We start from the raw sequence: 16,249 nt of genomic DNA, 5'->3' as shown, positions 1-16,249 counted from the left end.
AAATCGTGAAAAAAAGTCACAGGATCTAAAAAATGAATGAATGATTGCTGGTAAGGGTCTCGATATATCAGTATTTACGAAGGGTATGTTGTGACTTACCTTCAAAATTCTACAAATACTGAGAAAAATATCAAATTTGAATCCTTTCTCTCCTTTGCTCTGAGGCGCGGGGGGAAAATATCGACAAGTCGATGAACATCATCCACAGATTTATTCGGTAAATGCCCAAGACGTCTTGAGAAATATAAATCGCCGCTTGATTCATCCATTTGGTTGACTTGTTTTGGAAAACCCGACCGTAAACAAGGCGCGAATATCACGCCGGAAACTAAGCGCTCTACACGAGTTTTCCCACCAGAAGTAGCATATGCTGAGGCGCACATAGCCTATTACAGAATTTCAACCTCTGGCTAAATTTCACCAGTTACACTCTTGACTTAAATGCTCAAGTATGGTGGACCCGAAAGGTCAAATGCACAACTTAAGAAAATACAACAAAAAGAAAACACGCAAAAGCACACAAAATAAAATAGAACATGATTAAAACACGACAGAACTAGAAAAATACAACTGAAGTATTTTTAGAGAGATAATAATGTGACGGACCAGCTGCGGATGTAACAAGCTAACACTACACGGCTAATAGCAAGCGTATCTACAGTGTTATATGAATCATGCGAATAAAAAAAAAACATTATCTTGCATCTTTTTCTTCTTCTCCTCACAAAACTGATGAAGACTTTTAAGCGTGTCTCGGTGCAGTCCTTTACATATTTTACTTTTTGTAACCGCTGCAGTTGGTCCTTCAGATAAATGCCTCATTTCTGTTGTGTTTTGTGTGCTTATACAGCGTTTTTTCTATGCAGTCTTTTTCAAGTTGGAGTGTATTTTGAGCTTTCAGGGCCACCGTACCTTTGACTATAAATAACTGAAATTTATAACTTCAAAGCTTCTCAAGAGCGCATTTGTCTTAAGTAAAGCCGAGCAATTCACATTTGCTACATGTTACTTCAGTAGTCCGATGACAACTGCAGAGTGCTGTGCAGGTGGAGGCACTGCCTTTTCACCCACGTGATAGCGCTATGACACATACAACTCTGTTAGGACATTTAACATTCATCCGGTGACATTTTTTTCCTGTGCAATTTAATGAACTTCATGCATTTGATGCATGAAGTCTCCTTTATCCTTGGCTCAGCTCTGTCATGCTGGCACATCCGTCATCTTTTTTTTAGTCTATTTTTTTTTAGCAGGCTACCACAGAGAGACAGATAACCATTTACTGTCATGCCAACAGCCACTTCAGAATCACCAGCTAACCTAACCTTTTGCTTTCAAGGTATTCAAAGCACTTGTTACACTGCAAGCTGCATCCACAGACACTATTTTGTTCATGTATGTGGGGTTCAGTTTCCTCCCAAATCCCTGACAGCAAGTTTTAAAAAAACAAAAATGTTTCAGATTTCTACAAGTTGACATCTAAATGGTTGAATATGCATGATTTAACGATAAGATCACTCAGAAAGCAAGACTAGTTTACTATAGAAATTACATGTTCTTGCCTTTGTCAACAGCCATAGTGAAAGTGGCCAAGATCTTGTGTTTTCAAATTGCTAGTTTGCTTTATCAAACAAGTGATCATAAAACAGTTTATGTACCAGTTTTGGTACTTGTGTCCGCCTGTAAACGATTTCCCTATAATGTAATCTGCTGATATGTTGTTACTGCTGCAAAGCTGATAATGGTTTCTGTTCCCAAAAAAAAACAAAATCATAATGCCCTGGGTTCATAAATTGAAGGTTGGTAATCACTAGATTTTCTATTAGCATAATGATCCCAATCATGCATCCAAATGAATCAACATTTAATAGAAAATGTTACTGGGACACGGTAGCAGTCACTGAAGTCCTCAGGATCCTGGGATGTAAAGAAGACAGTGGCACTGTGAATACTAATATAAATACTAATGATAATACCGGAAATGTGAGCAGGAGCCAAAAATACCAACTAAAAGATGATGAAGCTTGGGAAAAACCCCTGAAAACTTGAGTTAGATCACAAAACAACAAAGGTACTTCTATTAGTATTACCAAAAATAGAATTTGGTGGTTGTAAATTTTTGTTTAGATAAAAATTATTAGCAAGGTTTTATGTATTTTTAGTGTTAAAATATATTATATTGTCTTGTAATGCCATGAGGGATGAAATATAATTGGCACGGCACAGGAAAAAAAGAAAAAGAAATAATAAATACAGACACTAAAAGCAGCGCTTAATCCTTCATTCTGTCACAGAGAATAATTAAAACGCACAGAGAGATTCAGATGGGATGTATTTTAAAATGCACATTTGACATGTTGTCAGGAATCGGGATTGTCGGGGTTCAATGATTTGAAAGAAAATAAAATAATAATACATTTAAAATGCACTTCACAGCAAAGAGACGGCCAGTGGGGATGTAAACACACGAGTAACATATGGTCTCCTCTCCACCTTGACCGGGTCACATGCTGCTGCATGTTAAAGGCTGTCAAAAGCTGAGTAAGGTGGATCAGCGAAGAAAGAGTTGTACTTGGCAGGCCAGCATTATTCTACCATTATCTACCCACGAGAGAAAATGGGTTATTTTTCAGGTGTAGTTCAAAAACTCGGTTCAGGATCAAACATAAAATGAAGATTACGAGCTCGGGGGTTGACATTTTGTGCTGGAGGTTTTCAAGTCTTAATATCCTCCTTGATGTGTCCACACAGCCACACTTTATTGAGCTCGTGTCTGAAAGGAGATGAAATATCCTCTGCAGTTTGTACCACCTGCTGTTTTCCTCAATACCTCATTTCTTCTGTTCTGTACTCTTCTGTCTCCCCTGCGTTGCAGCGCCGTCTACCTGGTGCGACACAGGGAGACACGCCAGCGTTTCGCCATGAAGAAGATCAACAAGCAGAATCTGATCCTGAGGAACCAGATCCAGCAGGCGTTTGTGGAGAGGGACATACTCACATTTGCGGAGAACCCCTTCGTCGTCTCCATGTTCTGCTCCTTCGAAACGCGACGACACCTCTGCATGGTCATGGAGTACGTTGAAGGTAAGGGGGTCGGCTGTGGTTTTTCACTAGATCTGAGTTCAAATTGATAAGATCGCATGAAGCTACTCTAAACACGTGCCTTGATTTCTTTTTTGTTGTGTGTTGGTCAAGTTTGTGCCTTGTGTGTAAAGTAACACATTTCCTCCCTGACTCTTTTACATCTGTGAAATAACCTCCAGCACATCAGGATGCGCTTTTCACGCCACCTTTCCTTTGGATGCTGTAGCCATGGCCTTTTCTGTTTTATCTACATTTTTTATTTTAATTTTCATTCAATTCCTGGACTTATTTTTTAAAATTGTGAATAAAAATTGCCACCTGAGCCTCTGGCTTCTAAACCGAAGGTCAAGCATTCAGGAAACGTGCAGTGAAGTATAATGTCTCAGTTACAAAAAAGGGCAGGGGAGTTTTACTGGCTCACGGCTAAAGCTCGACTCAGTTTTCCTTCTATTTGTGCTGAATTCTATTATTTTGTCAAGATCGCTGTTGATTCACAGACACACTGAGCTGTCAACGGTAGGTACGAATTTATGACTCATGTGTGATGGCAGTGCCAAATATGGATGGCACAAAAATTAATTAAAAACCCAAAAAATAGAAACATAAAAAGCAAATCGTTTTACTAATTCAGAAAAGACTTCTAATGTTCTGGTGATAAAAACAATGAGTCATATTTAATGAATTTGTTCTCCCTAATCAGAGCATCAAAATATGTCTTTCTGGGGTTTGGCACCATTTGTTTGAAAGTTTTAACACGTCGAGCATAGATTTATGTTATAACTACAAAATCACATTAACAGTAACGTGTGTTGTTTATGTGATTGCAGGTGGGGACTGTGCCACTTTGCTGAAGAACATCGGGGCTCTGCCTGTTGAGCTTGCGAGGATGTACTTTGCTGAAACTGTATTAGCCCTGGAGTATCTGCACAACTATGGGATCGTCCACAGAGACCTCAAACCCGACAAGTGAGTGTTTAAAATTTATATTATCAATCAATATAATCACTTGTTTAATTACACCTGTTCAAATATATTATTAACCAATCATATGGCAGCAACCCAGTGCATTTTGGGTTGTAGACATAGTCAAGACTGATGGCCTGCACAGGGTGTACCTAGCCTTTTACCCTATGACAGCTCGAGCCCCGTGTGATCCTAAATCATAAAAGTGGATGGAGAGATGACTGAATGGATGATAATAATAGTAATAAAAACGAATAATAATAATAGACATGGACCGAAGCCTAAGATAATGCAAAAACAAAACATCCAAATTTTTCTTTAACAAACAACCCTTGATAAAACTTTAAAAGTCAAAAGCCTGGATCGCTGATCGGGTGCATTCATTAATCGAATTGGCAGCTTACACATCTGGAAAGGCACCATCAGTGCTGAAAGGTATACACAGATGTTAGAGCGGCACACGCTCCCATCCAAAGGTCTTTTTCTGGAACAGCCTTGTATATTTCAACAAGACAATCAAAACTGCAAACTGCATCGAGTGCAACAGCCTATTAAACAAGTCCAGCTGCTGAACTGGTCCGTGTCCAGTGTCCTCTGTCCTTTCACAAACTTAAAAATAATAATGAAACCAAAAATACAACAAAGAAGACCCCAGACTGAATCCTATATGGGAACAGGAGACTTTCCTCTCCCAGAAGTTCAACAACGGATCTCCTCAGTTTCCCGACACGGCTGTGGCCATGGTATTTGTAATGCCTTATGTAATTTGTGTAATATACTGGGGTATTTATAATCAGAGGTATTTATATCTATTAGAACTATTTTGTCATGTTTTGTAACTTTGTAATATACAGTATTGTATCATTTAATTTACTTTAATTGGTTCGGTACTTACTGTGTCGGAGCTTCTCTGACTGCATATTTTCACATAATCAGAGCTTAATAAAGTATTCTGATCATGGCCCAGTCCCAACTTCTTTTTTTCAACATGTTTAATGTATTTAATTTCCTCAGTTTAAGTATTTGATGTGTTTAATGTTTTCTATTGCAGATAAAATATGGGTTTACAAGATTTGCAAATCGCTGCATTCTGTTTTATTCAGATTTTACACAGCTCCTCAATTGCTGAGGGATTGGTTTGGATTGCTTTATGGCTTATAGGTGTATAAAAACTTCTGTTTTTGGTTTTGTTTGGGGGGGCTTTTCATGTCATTTGCCAGAATGAATGCCTGTTTTCTCTCTCCTTGTAGTCTCCTGATTACCTCCATGGGCCACATTAAGCTGACTGACTTTGGCTTGTCGAAGATGGGCCTAATGAGCCTCACCACCAACCTGTATGAGGGACACATTGAGAAAGATGCCAGGGAGTTTCTGGACAAGCAGGTACGGTACCCACGACCTCACACCGGTCGCATTAAACATGTTAAAACACGAAGTACAGCATATCAATGTAACATGGTAATAATTAATTTCACTTTTTAATTAGTAACTTTATGAATGAGGTGCATGTCCACTTAGAGGCTAATTAGCTGAATCCCATTTTAAAAAATCCTTTTTTCAACCACGCATGCAAACCTGCCAAGTCATCTGGCAAAATCAATATTATCCGAACAAAGATGCTGCATTATAATGCTTCCTGTTTAGTCTGAATAAGTGAATCATTAATGCCCTCCATCTCCATAACAATCCTGTTTTGCAATTACAGTAATTGTTTATACTCTGAATTAAACCAGTCATGAGCAGTCAGATTGGGCCGCGTGTCCTTTTCATCTTCTCAGTGGAAGCAAGCATCTGTGTTTCTGCCAGTAATCAGCTCACATCTGCAGAAACAGACTGCAGCTTTGTGGTGGAGATTATGGCGGAGAGAGAATTTCTCAGTCAGTCAGAACTTTTACTATTGGGCTGTCCTGATGTGTCTGATATAATTTGTCCACAACTCTTGTTTTGGATAGTTCCCACTAGGTGTCACTCAGATTTGATGTACTGTTTGTTTATCCAGAACACTTCCATTACATCCACAGTCAGGGGCGTAATTTCCAGGGGGGTTAGGGGGGTTATGACCCCCCCCAATAAAATTATTAATTATCTTGCATAGATAGGCTGTTGATTTTCTTTACTAATTTCAGTTATTACCAGCAAAATAGTTGCATGTTTAATCATCTAGGAATTTATCCAGATTTATTTATTTATTTAGACAGAGATCTTGACCCCCCCAATGTTCAGCACAAAGTTACGCCGATGTCCACAGTAGCAGCTTATTTTTATTAAGGATGATTAACTTGTCTTTCTCTCCTTTTCTCATTTTCTTTTTTCTTCCATTCCTCCAAATTGTCTCAATCATTGCTCACAGGTTTGCGGTACTCCAGAGTACATCGCTCCAGAAGTGATTCTCCGCCAAGGCTACGGGAAGCCGGTGGATTGGTGGGCTATGGGGATCATCCTCTATGAGTTCTTAGTGGGTTGTGTGCCTTTCTTTGGAGACACTCCTGAGGAGCTGTTTGGACAGGTCATCACAGGTGAGGAAACTGTGATAAACCTATGTTGCTACTATGTTTTAAACGCCTTTTCAAACTGCAAAGATTATAAGTGGTTAATGATAAGTGTACTAAGACTTAAAGCCTTCTGTAACGGTTAGAAACCAAAGATTTAAAATTCTGTTCCAGAAACTAAGTATGTTTTTTTTTCTTTATTATTATTCTGACCTTTTTCTCTCTGTTTCTTGTGCCTCTGGTAGATGACATAGTTTGGCCAGATGGTGATGAGGCCCTGCCTGCAGATGCCCAATCCCTCATCTCTGCCCTGTTACAGACCAACCCTCTGGTCAGGCTCGGTACAGGTACTGGTTTGCTCTTTCACTTGATATCTGATTTGACATGTGCAGCTATTTGCAACAAGAATAAGAATGCAAAGTAACATTAAAAGGAACAGGTGCAATATAAAACAAAAGTATTTTGGGTCTTGTTTCTTTTTGTGCACACAGAATATGAAGCTAAAGCTAGCCACTGGCTAGCTTAGCTGAAAGACAGATAAAGCCACCTAAAACAAGCTGTGGCTTTAAGAGAGCATAATAATCCTTCACCTCTTGACACAGACAGGAAAGCTGTTTCTCCCCTGTCCACCTATAACTTTCTGGCACAAGCGTTTATATAATGCATAAAAAAGTATCATAAAAAATCTTATCATATCCACTTGGCATTCTGCAATATATTTTACATTTGTTCTTGAAAGACTATTCATCTCATTCATCTTTATTTTTGGATGAGGGTAACAATTAATGTTGTTTGCACCCCCACCACCAGGGGGCGCATTTGAGGTAAAGCAGCACTCCTTCTTCAGTGAGCTGGACTGGAACAGTTTGCTGAGACAGAAGGCAGAGTTCATCCCTCACCTGGAGTCAGAGGAGGACACAAGCTACTTTGATAGTACGTGTGTCTAGATTTATGTGAAATGACATTAATATTAAGTTCATGGGTTATTTAAAGATGTTCTGACACAACCCCAGCCGGAAAATCACATTTTATCTTCTCTGCCTCTCTCTCTCTCGTGTCTGCCAGCTCGCTCCGATCGTTATCACCACATCAATACGTACGACGAGGATGACACCAATGACGATGAGCCAGTGGAGATCAGACAGTTCTCATCCTGCTCTCCTCGCTTCAGCAAGGTCTGTCTGACTTTGCCTCTCACTTTTTTAAATCTCTGTCTCAGTCACTTTTACTTTTTTTTTCCTCACTCTGTCACATTTTGTCACACAGACATCGGACAGGATTAAATGAGTGAAGAGACAAGATTTTTAGATAAAAGTAGGTCATCCTGTACATAGTGTAGCATCTGGAGGTCGGACCAGGTCTCATGTCTGCTGCTAATAACTCTAATTGGACTCACTCCGCCATCATCACTGATGCTCTTTTCTCTTTCTATTTTAAGACAGTCAGGGTCTTCCACCTGCTATTTTTCTAATTCCTCACACTACATTTTTTGCTGTTCCTATCTACAGATGTGTTATGATCCAGACATCTTTTTAACTATATTTGTTTTCACATTCACACTTTCTGCTTGGCTCCTCCAATTCTGATCTGTGACTCCCTCTTCTGTCACACTTTCTCTCTCTGATGGGATTTTCTCACCTCATGCTGTCTTTTCATATCTCTTTGTCTAACTCGCTCTGCCTTCCCTCCATTTGCTCCGTCCACCCCTGCTTGGAAACAGAAAGTGCCTCAATGAAATCCCAATTTCAGTTAAATTTAAAATAACGTTACAGTTAGCGTTGCAAGGCTGTTTGGCAGATTTTTACAGGTATTGCACGTGAACAGAGACATCTGCCAAGCACCCTGAAACGACAAGATCTGTGGCAAATACACTTATGAATTTAATTCATTTTAATGTACTGCTGTAGAAATATCATTATTAATAATGATAATTTAATCATAAACTACTTTAATTATTAGTTAAGTGGCTTAGATAAGCAAAAGTCTGCTGGTTTGACTTGGTGTGAAGACTGGGTACTTCTCTCTTACTTGTGTAGCCCTAAAGATAAATCTCTGACATTTGGACTGAGAGTGAGACAAACTTTGGTATTTTATTTGAAAGCTTTCTGACATTGTCCACACCAGACTATGAGCACGGGAACAAGGAACCTTACTCGGAGCATGCAGGAGGGAAAGCAGATTGTCAGATAAAGACTAAAAGGAAGACAGGAATGTTTATACACAAGGAAGTGATTACTGATTAGCAAGGTTTCCAAACTCAAAATAAGACAAAACCCAGACACTGTGACACCAAGCTATTAGATCATTATCCAAGAAATTCAAGAACAATTTAATTAGTATTGTAATGTCGTTCTGCAACCAACAAGGGCGTGAATGCAAAACTTAGACCAGCACACTTTTAAAGTAGGTTCGGTGACACTCATTAATCTTTTTTCTGCATGCTATAACAGAATATCATGTGTCACCTCATACATCAGTGTTGCTAGACCCCTTTTTTGGGACAAGTGCCCCAGTAAAATCTCAAGCTTCAATTTTAACAAGCACTTATATTTGGCAGGGGATTTGTCCAGAAGCCGAGGAGCATTTGCAGGTGTGTCCGGGCATGGAGGCTGCAGTGAGCAGCCAGTTATCCATGGATCAGCATTCTGGCTGAAACAAGAATCAAAATGAATGTGCATCAACACAGTTAGGTCACTTGAATAAGGGTCTTAGTTAGGGGAAGTTTAAATAGCATGCTGTATGGCACAAGGTGGTCTTTGGACACCTCTCTCCAAACTTCCTCCTTACATACTGAAAACAGTTTGAATGTAATTTTTAATTCATCACACTGATTTTCAGTCCTCAGCCTTTTCTTCCTGTTTCCCTTCTCTAAAAATGGGCTTGTTGACAGACACTTTTCCACTGAGACCATTTTTGATGAGGCTTCAGCAAACAGTAGGTTGGATAACTGAAGAGCCAGATGCATCTCTCAGGTCCTGTGTCAGATCTTTGCTGGATTTTTTTCCAGTCGCAAAAATGCTATTTTATGCCTATCAAACTCTGCTAGCGCTGTCATTTTTCATATTCAACTAAAGAAATTATCAATTTTTACGACATACTGCTAGTATCGAAGTGCCTGAAGGTACAGCGTAAAATTGATTCTTTGCTAAGTTAAGTTGCCTGTTATTTGTAGACACAACACTGGTTGTTCCCTTGAATTAGGTGTCTTTTAATGTTTGAGTGATTTATAGAGTTAAGGGGATTCATAGAGTTAAATGAAAAAAAGTATCAGGTAGGACTGGACTGAGAGTGAATGACTGTAAATGAGCTTAATGACTTTAAGTACCTTCAGAACGCCTGGAGAACTGTTGCTGATGATCACTTTAAAAATACAAGAAAATCTGACTCCTTTGAAGCAAAATTAGGGGTTTTACATAGTGCTGTATTGTCTTGATCATCTTGAACCACTAACAGACAAAGATAAAACTAGGTGATAGAACAGAAGAAACTGCTGCTAAATGACTGTGGTGCATTTAACAAATGAAGGAATGCATAAAGCTAAGAAATTGTTTGTAGCTGTTAACATTGTTTTTCCTGCTAAGCCGATAGCTCAGTCTTCAGCTGATACTTGTTTCCATGGTGCACTGCAGAATATTCTTCAGGCTTTCCTTAACACAGCTCAGTTCTTGTCCTCCCCCACACAGCTTAGCTTTCCTGTGTTACTCTGCACATAATAAAGGCCTTACAATTGAATTATGCACATGTCTTTGTGGTACGTTAATACTCACTTGCATGCAGAGAAAACATTCATGCTGCTGGGAGTGTCTTTACAGTAGTGCAAAGCTTCTTAACCACTTAATTTGATAATAAAAAACCCCCCAAAAATACTGTACTTAAATTCATAGATTAGTGATATTGTAATATTTCTACAATATCTTCTAAAAACAGGCAGCTGAGAGATCCACTTTGTGTTTTTTACCCTGGGTGGGCCTTCCTGACACAATGCTCCCAAAGATTTATGCCTCCTTCTACTCTCAAACATATGTTAGGCAAATGAGTTAACTGCATTTTACTTTTAGATGCACAGTGTTCCCACGATTAAAACCCCACTGATTATATAGCACAGTAACCATTTGCCATGATTACATAATGCACACAGACTTGCATCAAAGCAAACTGGTTAATAAATTCCAAATGGACATTTTCTCCAGTCTTGCTCACTCACATATCTGCTGCAAAAGCCAAGGTGGAAATTTGTATTTTTGAATTGAAGCTGCCAATAGTGAAAATTACGACTGCCAGAATGTCCTAAAATTTAAGAGCTCATAATGTTCTCCTTATCAGACTCTTAAAGTATTTTGGCCAGACTGTGACACATAATTTTCCACAGAAATTGCAAACCTGAGCTGTTAGAGGCTTCCTAAGGAGGCATATATGCATGTTTTAAAGGCTGAATCATCTAAAAGAGTAAAATCTTTTTTTAATGGTCTGCACACATTTTGAGCTGGCAGACCACATTGAAAGCTAAAACCTGGACCGAGATGCTCCATTAACAAGTCCTCCATCGATTTGGCATTTCAGACTCATGGCGGGCGGTTTTATCTCCTATAACTGAAATTGCAGTGCGACCACAGTTTGCTTGGGGATTCAGGTGTGTTATACAGCACTGGATGTAGCCTCAGCCAGTGATTATGAGTGAGCTACAGACGTTTGGTGAATATCTGATTATTTTATTTGTTATACTGCTGGCTCTATCCTTTATGCAACTTTCATACATAAGCAGACCTGTAAAAATAAACTGAAGTGCAAAAGCTGGTGAAATTTAAGGAATCTGACATCTTCCCCACTGGTTGGCTGTAGCTCAGGCAATGCAGCGGGTTGCCTTCTAATCAGAAGTATCGCTGGCTCCTCCTGTCCATGTGCTAAAATATTTTGGGGCGAGATACGGAAACTGAAGTTCTTACCAATCCATCGGTCAATGTTAGATAAAAGTGCGTATAGGTGCACTCGGTGGTTGGCCAAATGACACTTGTAGTCTAAAGCACAACGAGACAAAAGGTGTCAATGATAGTACCAGTCCATTTATTTGTGTATTTTATGCCAGGTTGCTACCAGAAACTATAGACTGAAAAGATTGAGTTTCCAGGTCAAATGGGGACGTGGCTCAAAGGAAACTGAAGTGGGATTGCATAGTTTTCTATAGGAAAGCTATGCAAACTATGCACTTGCTTAATCTATAACCTCATAAATACCTTCCTGAAGAGACTTCAGTCTTGACAATCATACTGAATACTGCATGCTACTAATTTTGTAAGTTATGTTACCAATTAGAGTAAAATAGATGATAAAGCAGTGTGCGTTTTAGGCTGGGCAGCTTTGTGAAGTTGCTGGTTTCAGGGAAAAAAAATGACATCAAGCTTTGGTTGATGTCACAGACTTTTATCTACAGTCTATGCCAAAAACACTCTATCTCCACCTGAACTGAATAATAAAAACCATCATATCACCAGTAATTGTTGAAATAAAGGCATGTGTCTGAAACAAATTCACACAGAATGTATATCTGCAACTCCAACTCAAAAGCAACATTTCTCCTGAGCTATTAATCAAAGCCAACAGACCAAATGCTCATCGATCTGACTGTGTCCCGCTGCAGGTGTACAGCAGCATGGAGCATCTTTCTCAGCTGGAACAGAAAGCTACGTGCTCCGTGTCCCGTCGGGAACACAAGGGCCCACGGGAGGACAAGGTAACGAAGAGAGAGAGCATGGGCAGCTTCAGCATGAGGGACAAGAGCTGGAGGACTGGATCCCCTGAGATGTGAGTGGTGGGCAGCACTGAATAAGGTTCAGTTTATTGTAGGTATGACACAGTAAGGAGGGGTGTTCTTTACACCTAAGCAACGTATGAGGATGTTCATGAGGTGATTCCCTGAAGGTTTTTTCCTTTTGGCAGCCTCACTTATTTCAGTTTGTCTGGAGTTTTATTTCCATCTCACTCACACCAGTTCTGACACTCGTTGTATAAAAAGATCTTTGTGTGAGGATTTGCACTCACTTTGAGACAAAAACAGCATCAGATCCACCCAGTCTGAAGGAGGAGAGCCGAGTTTGATTGGTGCCTCATATGTTTCTGTTCAACAGATTCATTAGTTTTATTCCATTTCATTAGTTTGAGTGCAAGTGGTTCAATGATACTTGTACCCTCGATTCTGAAGCTGTTTCAGTTCCTAACAGACACAGCTTATTAGCTCTTCGTCTGTTACAGGAAACGCCTGCCTCAATCTTAATATTGAAAACTAAAGACCTCTAATTAGCTTGCATCAATCATTTTAGTTTGTAGCTCGCATAAATGGAAAATTTACTCTCATTGTGAGATCTAATTCCTTCATACTGTGGTTTGCATACACAGGAAACAGATTTCCATTACTTCTCATGTCTCCATTTCACCTCAGGCTGTTTGTCGGGATTGAAATCACTCTGTATTCACACGTGAAAGGAAATAACTGATAGGTTCTGTCTCCATAATAGAAAATCAAGAGACTCATTATTTATTACCTTACATATTTTCTCCCCAGCCAAAACAAATGGACATTATCTGTATCATCTCTCTCTTCAGCCAAGTGTTTTTTCTTACAGCTCATTATTTAATTATGATTTAATTAGAAAAATAATAAAAAATACATGATCTGATTGTGTCTTGTCTTTCTCTGCTAAAAAAAATCACTGGTGTTTAATTACTGCTAATTCAAATGCAAAGTGAAGTGATGTGGTTCATTAACTAGAAAGAAATGTTTTCCTTAGAAATTTTTTTAAAAAGTATCGTCTCAGACTTTTTGTCATATTTCTTAAATTGTGAGTTTTTATTATTCCTAGTCTAGAATCATAGACATTCCCATCGGCTGAATTTTTGTAGAATGGTAATTACCAAAAGCAGGGAAGGAAAAGCAAAACACACCCACACAGGTTCTGTAGGGCTGTAATAGTCATTGCTGCACTGTTAGAGCAGACAGTCACTTGCGTGGTTGCAGAGAAATTTGTGCCATTACCTTCTCTGACTGCATCCTTCTCTTACAGGAAGCGCCTGTCCTGTTCAGAGTCCCTCTACACAGAAGGTGATGCGAGCCCTCCTCTTGGTGCCCGACGACGCTTCTCAGCTCTGATGGACACGCATCGTTTTGCCTCACCTCTAGAGGGCGAGTCCGAATTCCTGTCCCGCCAGAACTACATGAAGGTCCGTGGCACTTCGCTGGACGGGACTACTGTCCCCTCACCGAGCCTGCTGGAGCAAAGGAACAGTCTGAAGGAGATCAATGGGGCAGGTGTGTCAGCAGGCGGGAAAGCCTCAAAGATAGTGAAATGTTTGCAAGGAGAGAAAGTGACAGATTTTAGAGCAGATAGAGAAAGCAAAAGAGGTTTTGCCTATAAGATGGCTACTGTTGAGTCAGCTGAGTCATTTTTAACATTGTTATTAATTTGTGTGCTCACAGACAAATCTCCAAGGCCAGGAGAGACACCGGGCATTACCACAGCCATCACCACATTATCCCCAGGTCCTGCAGCAACCGGCCGGGATGTGATGACTCCTCTGTATGACCCTCTGGGGCCACGAGCAACAAATGACTTGGTCCTCCGGAGGGCACGCCATCAGCATTTGTCTGGTGAGGGAGAGAAGCGAAACTCCAGAGCAGGCAACAAGGTCATTAAATCAGCCTCTGCCACGGCCCTGTCTGTTATCATACCGTCAGGTAAGAAGGGCAAGGAAAGAGACAATGAAACATTTAATAATACTACTGATACGTCATACTTATTTCTCCTCTTTACCGTCTCCTTGCTTTTAGTGGAGCAGCATGGCGGCTTCTCCCCACTGGCCAGTCCCATGTCGCCCCACTCTTTCTCCTCCAACCCTTCGTCACGCGACTCTTCACCCAGCAGAGACTTTTTCCCAGCAGTCAGTGTGCTGCGCTCCCCCATTACCATCCACCGCTCCGGAAAGAAATATGGCTTTACTCTCAGAGCCATCAGAGTCTACATTGGAGACAGTGATATCTACAGCGTACATCACATTGTTTGGGTAAGAAACTCTCAGACATGTATTAATGTTGTAGCTGAACTCCATAACCTCACGCAAAGAGGGATGGCCTGTGTTTTGATTTGTGAGTGTGCTTTTAGAAGTGGAGCTGCCATTAAATAGGAATCAATAATTTAAAAAAGGGGATTAAACTGAAGGGAAGCACTTAGAATGCAGAGCAGGATTAGGACGGCGGTAAAGCTGGACAATAGGGACATAACAAGATCACTGCTGTTGAACGTTAGAGCCACTTTTCTAATCTCACCATACACAAATATGCTACATAATCTGATCTGAAAATATTTGTCTTGTCTTGAGATTTACCAGTGAGAATCACAACATGAGCATTCTGTTTACATGGAGGTGATTTTCCCCCTTCCGCAAACTTGAATATTTTTTGCGTTTTGGCAGCATGTGGAGGACGGTGGCCCCGCCCAGGAAGCTGGCCTTTGTGCTGGTGACCTCATCACTCATGTCAACGGGGAGCCCGTCCACGGTCTGGTCCACACTGAAGTAGTGGAGCTCATCCTCAAGGTCAGCAGGCTTATTTATTCTCAGTTGTTCCACGCTGGCAATATAAATAACCAGCTTTCAATTTCAAGAGAAGGCTTTATGTAAATGGGCTTGTCAGTGCGGAAATTATTATTGCTCTTCTGTGCAGAGTGGCAACAAGGTGACGGTGACAACCACACCTTTTGAGAACACCTCCATTAAAGTGGGCCCTGCTCGTAAGGCCAGCTACAAGTGCAAGATGGCCCGGCGAAACAAGAGGACGATGGGCAAAGACAGCCAGGACAAGTAGGACAAGTAGCTGCTACACTGCACTTATACAACGACTCAGCTGAACTCTCGCCTCAATAACATATTTTTCATTATTATAATGGCTATAGACCAAAGAAGAGTTAGCCTTACTAACTGAAGAGCTTTACGTGTTTTGCTTTATTGATTATAACAGTTTTGTGGCTGAGGTACACATTATACATTTAAAGCAGAACCTGATTTCTGTTTATTTTAATGTACTACAAAAAAAATATCTTCGGAGACTATAACAAGACTTCGAAGTCAGTAACTGCTTAAGGTCAAAGCTATCTTGAATGCAGCAATGACAGGAAATTTGTCAAAACACTGTAGAGCAGCACATCGCCCTGAGTCTGATATGATTAAAATAATAGAGAATTAATGCAAAATTGTGCAGTGTTTTTGAGAAATGCTTAGCAACAGTTTAAAATACTCAGTGTACTGTATGTAGCTAGTACGCATTACTTGCAAACCCATCAGTACTGTGCTTTTAAACGAAGTTAATAAATACTGTAAATTACTGTCGGTTATTTTTGTTCCCAATTCAGACCTTCCTTCCTTCTTTAATTATTCTCTTCTCTATCCCGCAGTAAGAAGCGTAGCTCCTTGTTCCGCAAGATCACAAAACAGTCCAATCTCCTGCACACCAGCCGCAGCTTGTCCTCCCTGAATCGCTCTCTGTCCTCCAGTGAGAGTCTTCCCGGCTCCCCAACTCACAGCCTGTCTGCACGGTCTCCAACTCAGGGCTATCGCTCCACCCCTGAGCCCTCATACTTGGGTAGGACACTGAAAATAAACAGTGCACAAATTAATTTTACTTCCTTGGGGGTTTTGACAGCTTCACTCATCTTTTCTGCTCTCTGCAG

General features: G+C 40.3%; 1 protein-coding gene across 3 annotated transcripts in view; it reads left to right on the top strand.

The window, feature by feature from the left end:
- Window positions 1-16,249, top strand: part of mast1a (microtubule associated serine/threonine kinase 1a) — a 78,764-nt gene that overhangs the window by 60,413 nt on the left and 2,102 nt on the right. For all 3 annotated transcript variants that reach the window (XM_026170686.1, XM_026170685.1, XM_026170687.1), the window contains 14 exons: window positions 2,876-3,084; window positions 3,912-4,050; window positions 5,298-5,430; window positions 6,398-6,563; window positions 6,782-6,883; window positions 7,347-7,469; window positions 7,602-7,711; window positions 12,172-12,335; window positions 13,592-13,836; window positions 14,005-14,262; window positions 14,356-14,588; window positions 14,997-15,119; window positions 15,247-15,383; window positions 15,974-16,161. In XM_026170686.1, the coding sequence (XP_026026471.1) occupies window positions 2,876-3,084; window positions 3,912-4,050; window positions 5,298-5,430; window positions 6,398-6,563; window positions 6,782-6,883; window positions 7,347-7,469; window positions 7,602-7,711; window positions 12,172-12,335; window positions 13,592-13,836; window positions 14,005-14,262; window positions 14,356-14,588; window positions 14,997-15,119; window positions 15,247-15,383; window positions 15,974-16,161 (2,330 nt within the window). The remainder of the gene's footprint in view (window positions 1-2,875; window positions 3,085-3,911; window positions 4,051-5,297; window positions 5,431-6,397; window positions 6,564-6,781; window positions 6,884-7,346; window positions 7,470-7,601; window positions 7,712-12,171; window positions 12,336-13,591; window positions 13,837-14,004; window positions 14,263-14,355; window positions 14,589-14,996; window positions 15,120-15,246; window positions 15,384-15,973; window positions 16,162-16,249) is intronic.

This window comes from Astatotilapia calliptera, chromosome 6, assembly GCF_900246225.1.
Source record: "Astatotilapia calliptera chromosome 6, fAstCal1.2, whole genome shotgun sequence".
NCBI classification, from domain to species: Eukaryota; Metazoa; Chordata; class Actinopteri; order Cichliformes; family Cichlidae; genus Astatotilapia; species Astatotilapia calliptera.
The sequence above is the reverse complement of the archived record's forward strand: the minus strand, read 5'-3'. Positions and strand labels throughout refer to the sequence as shown.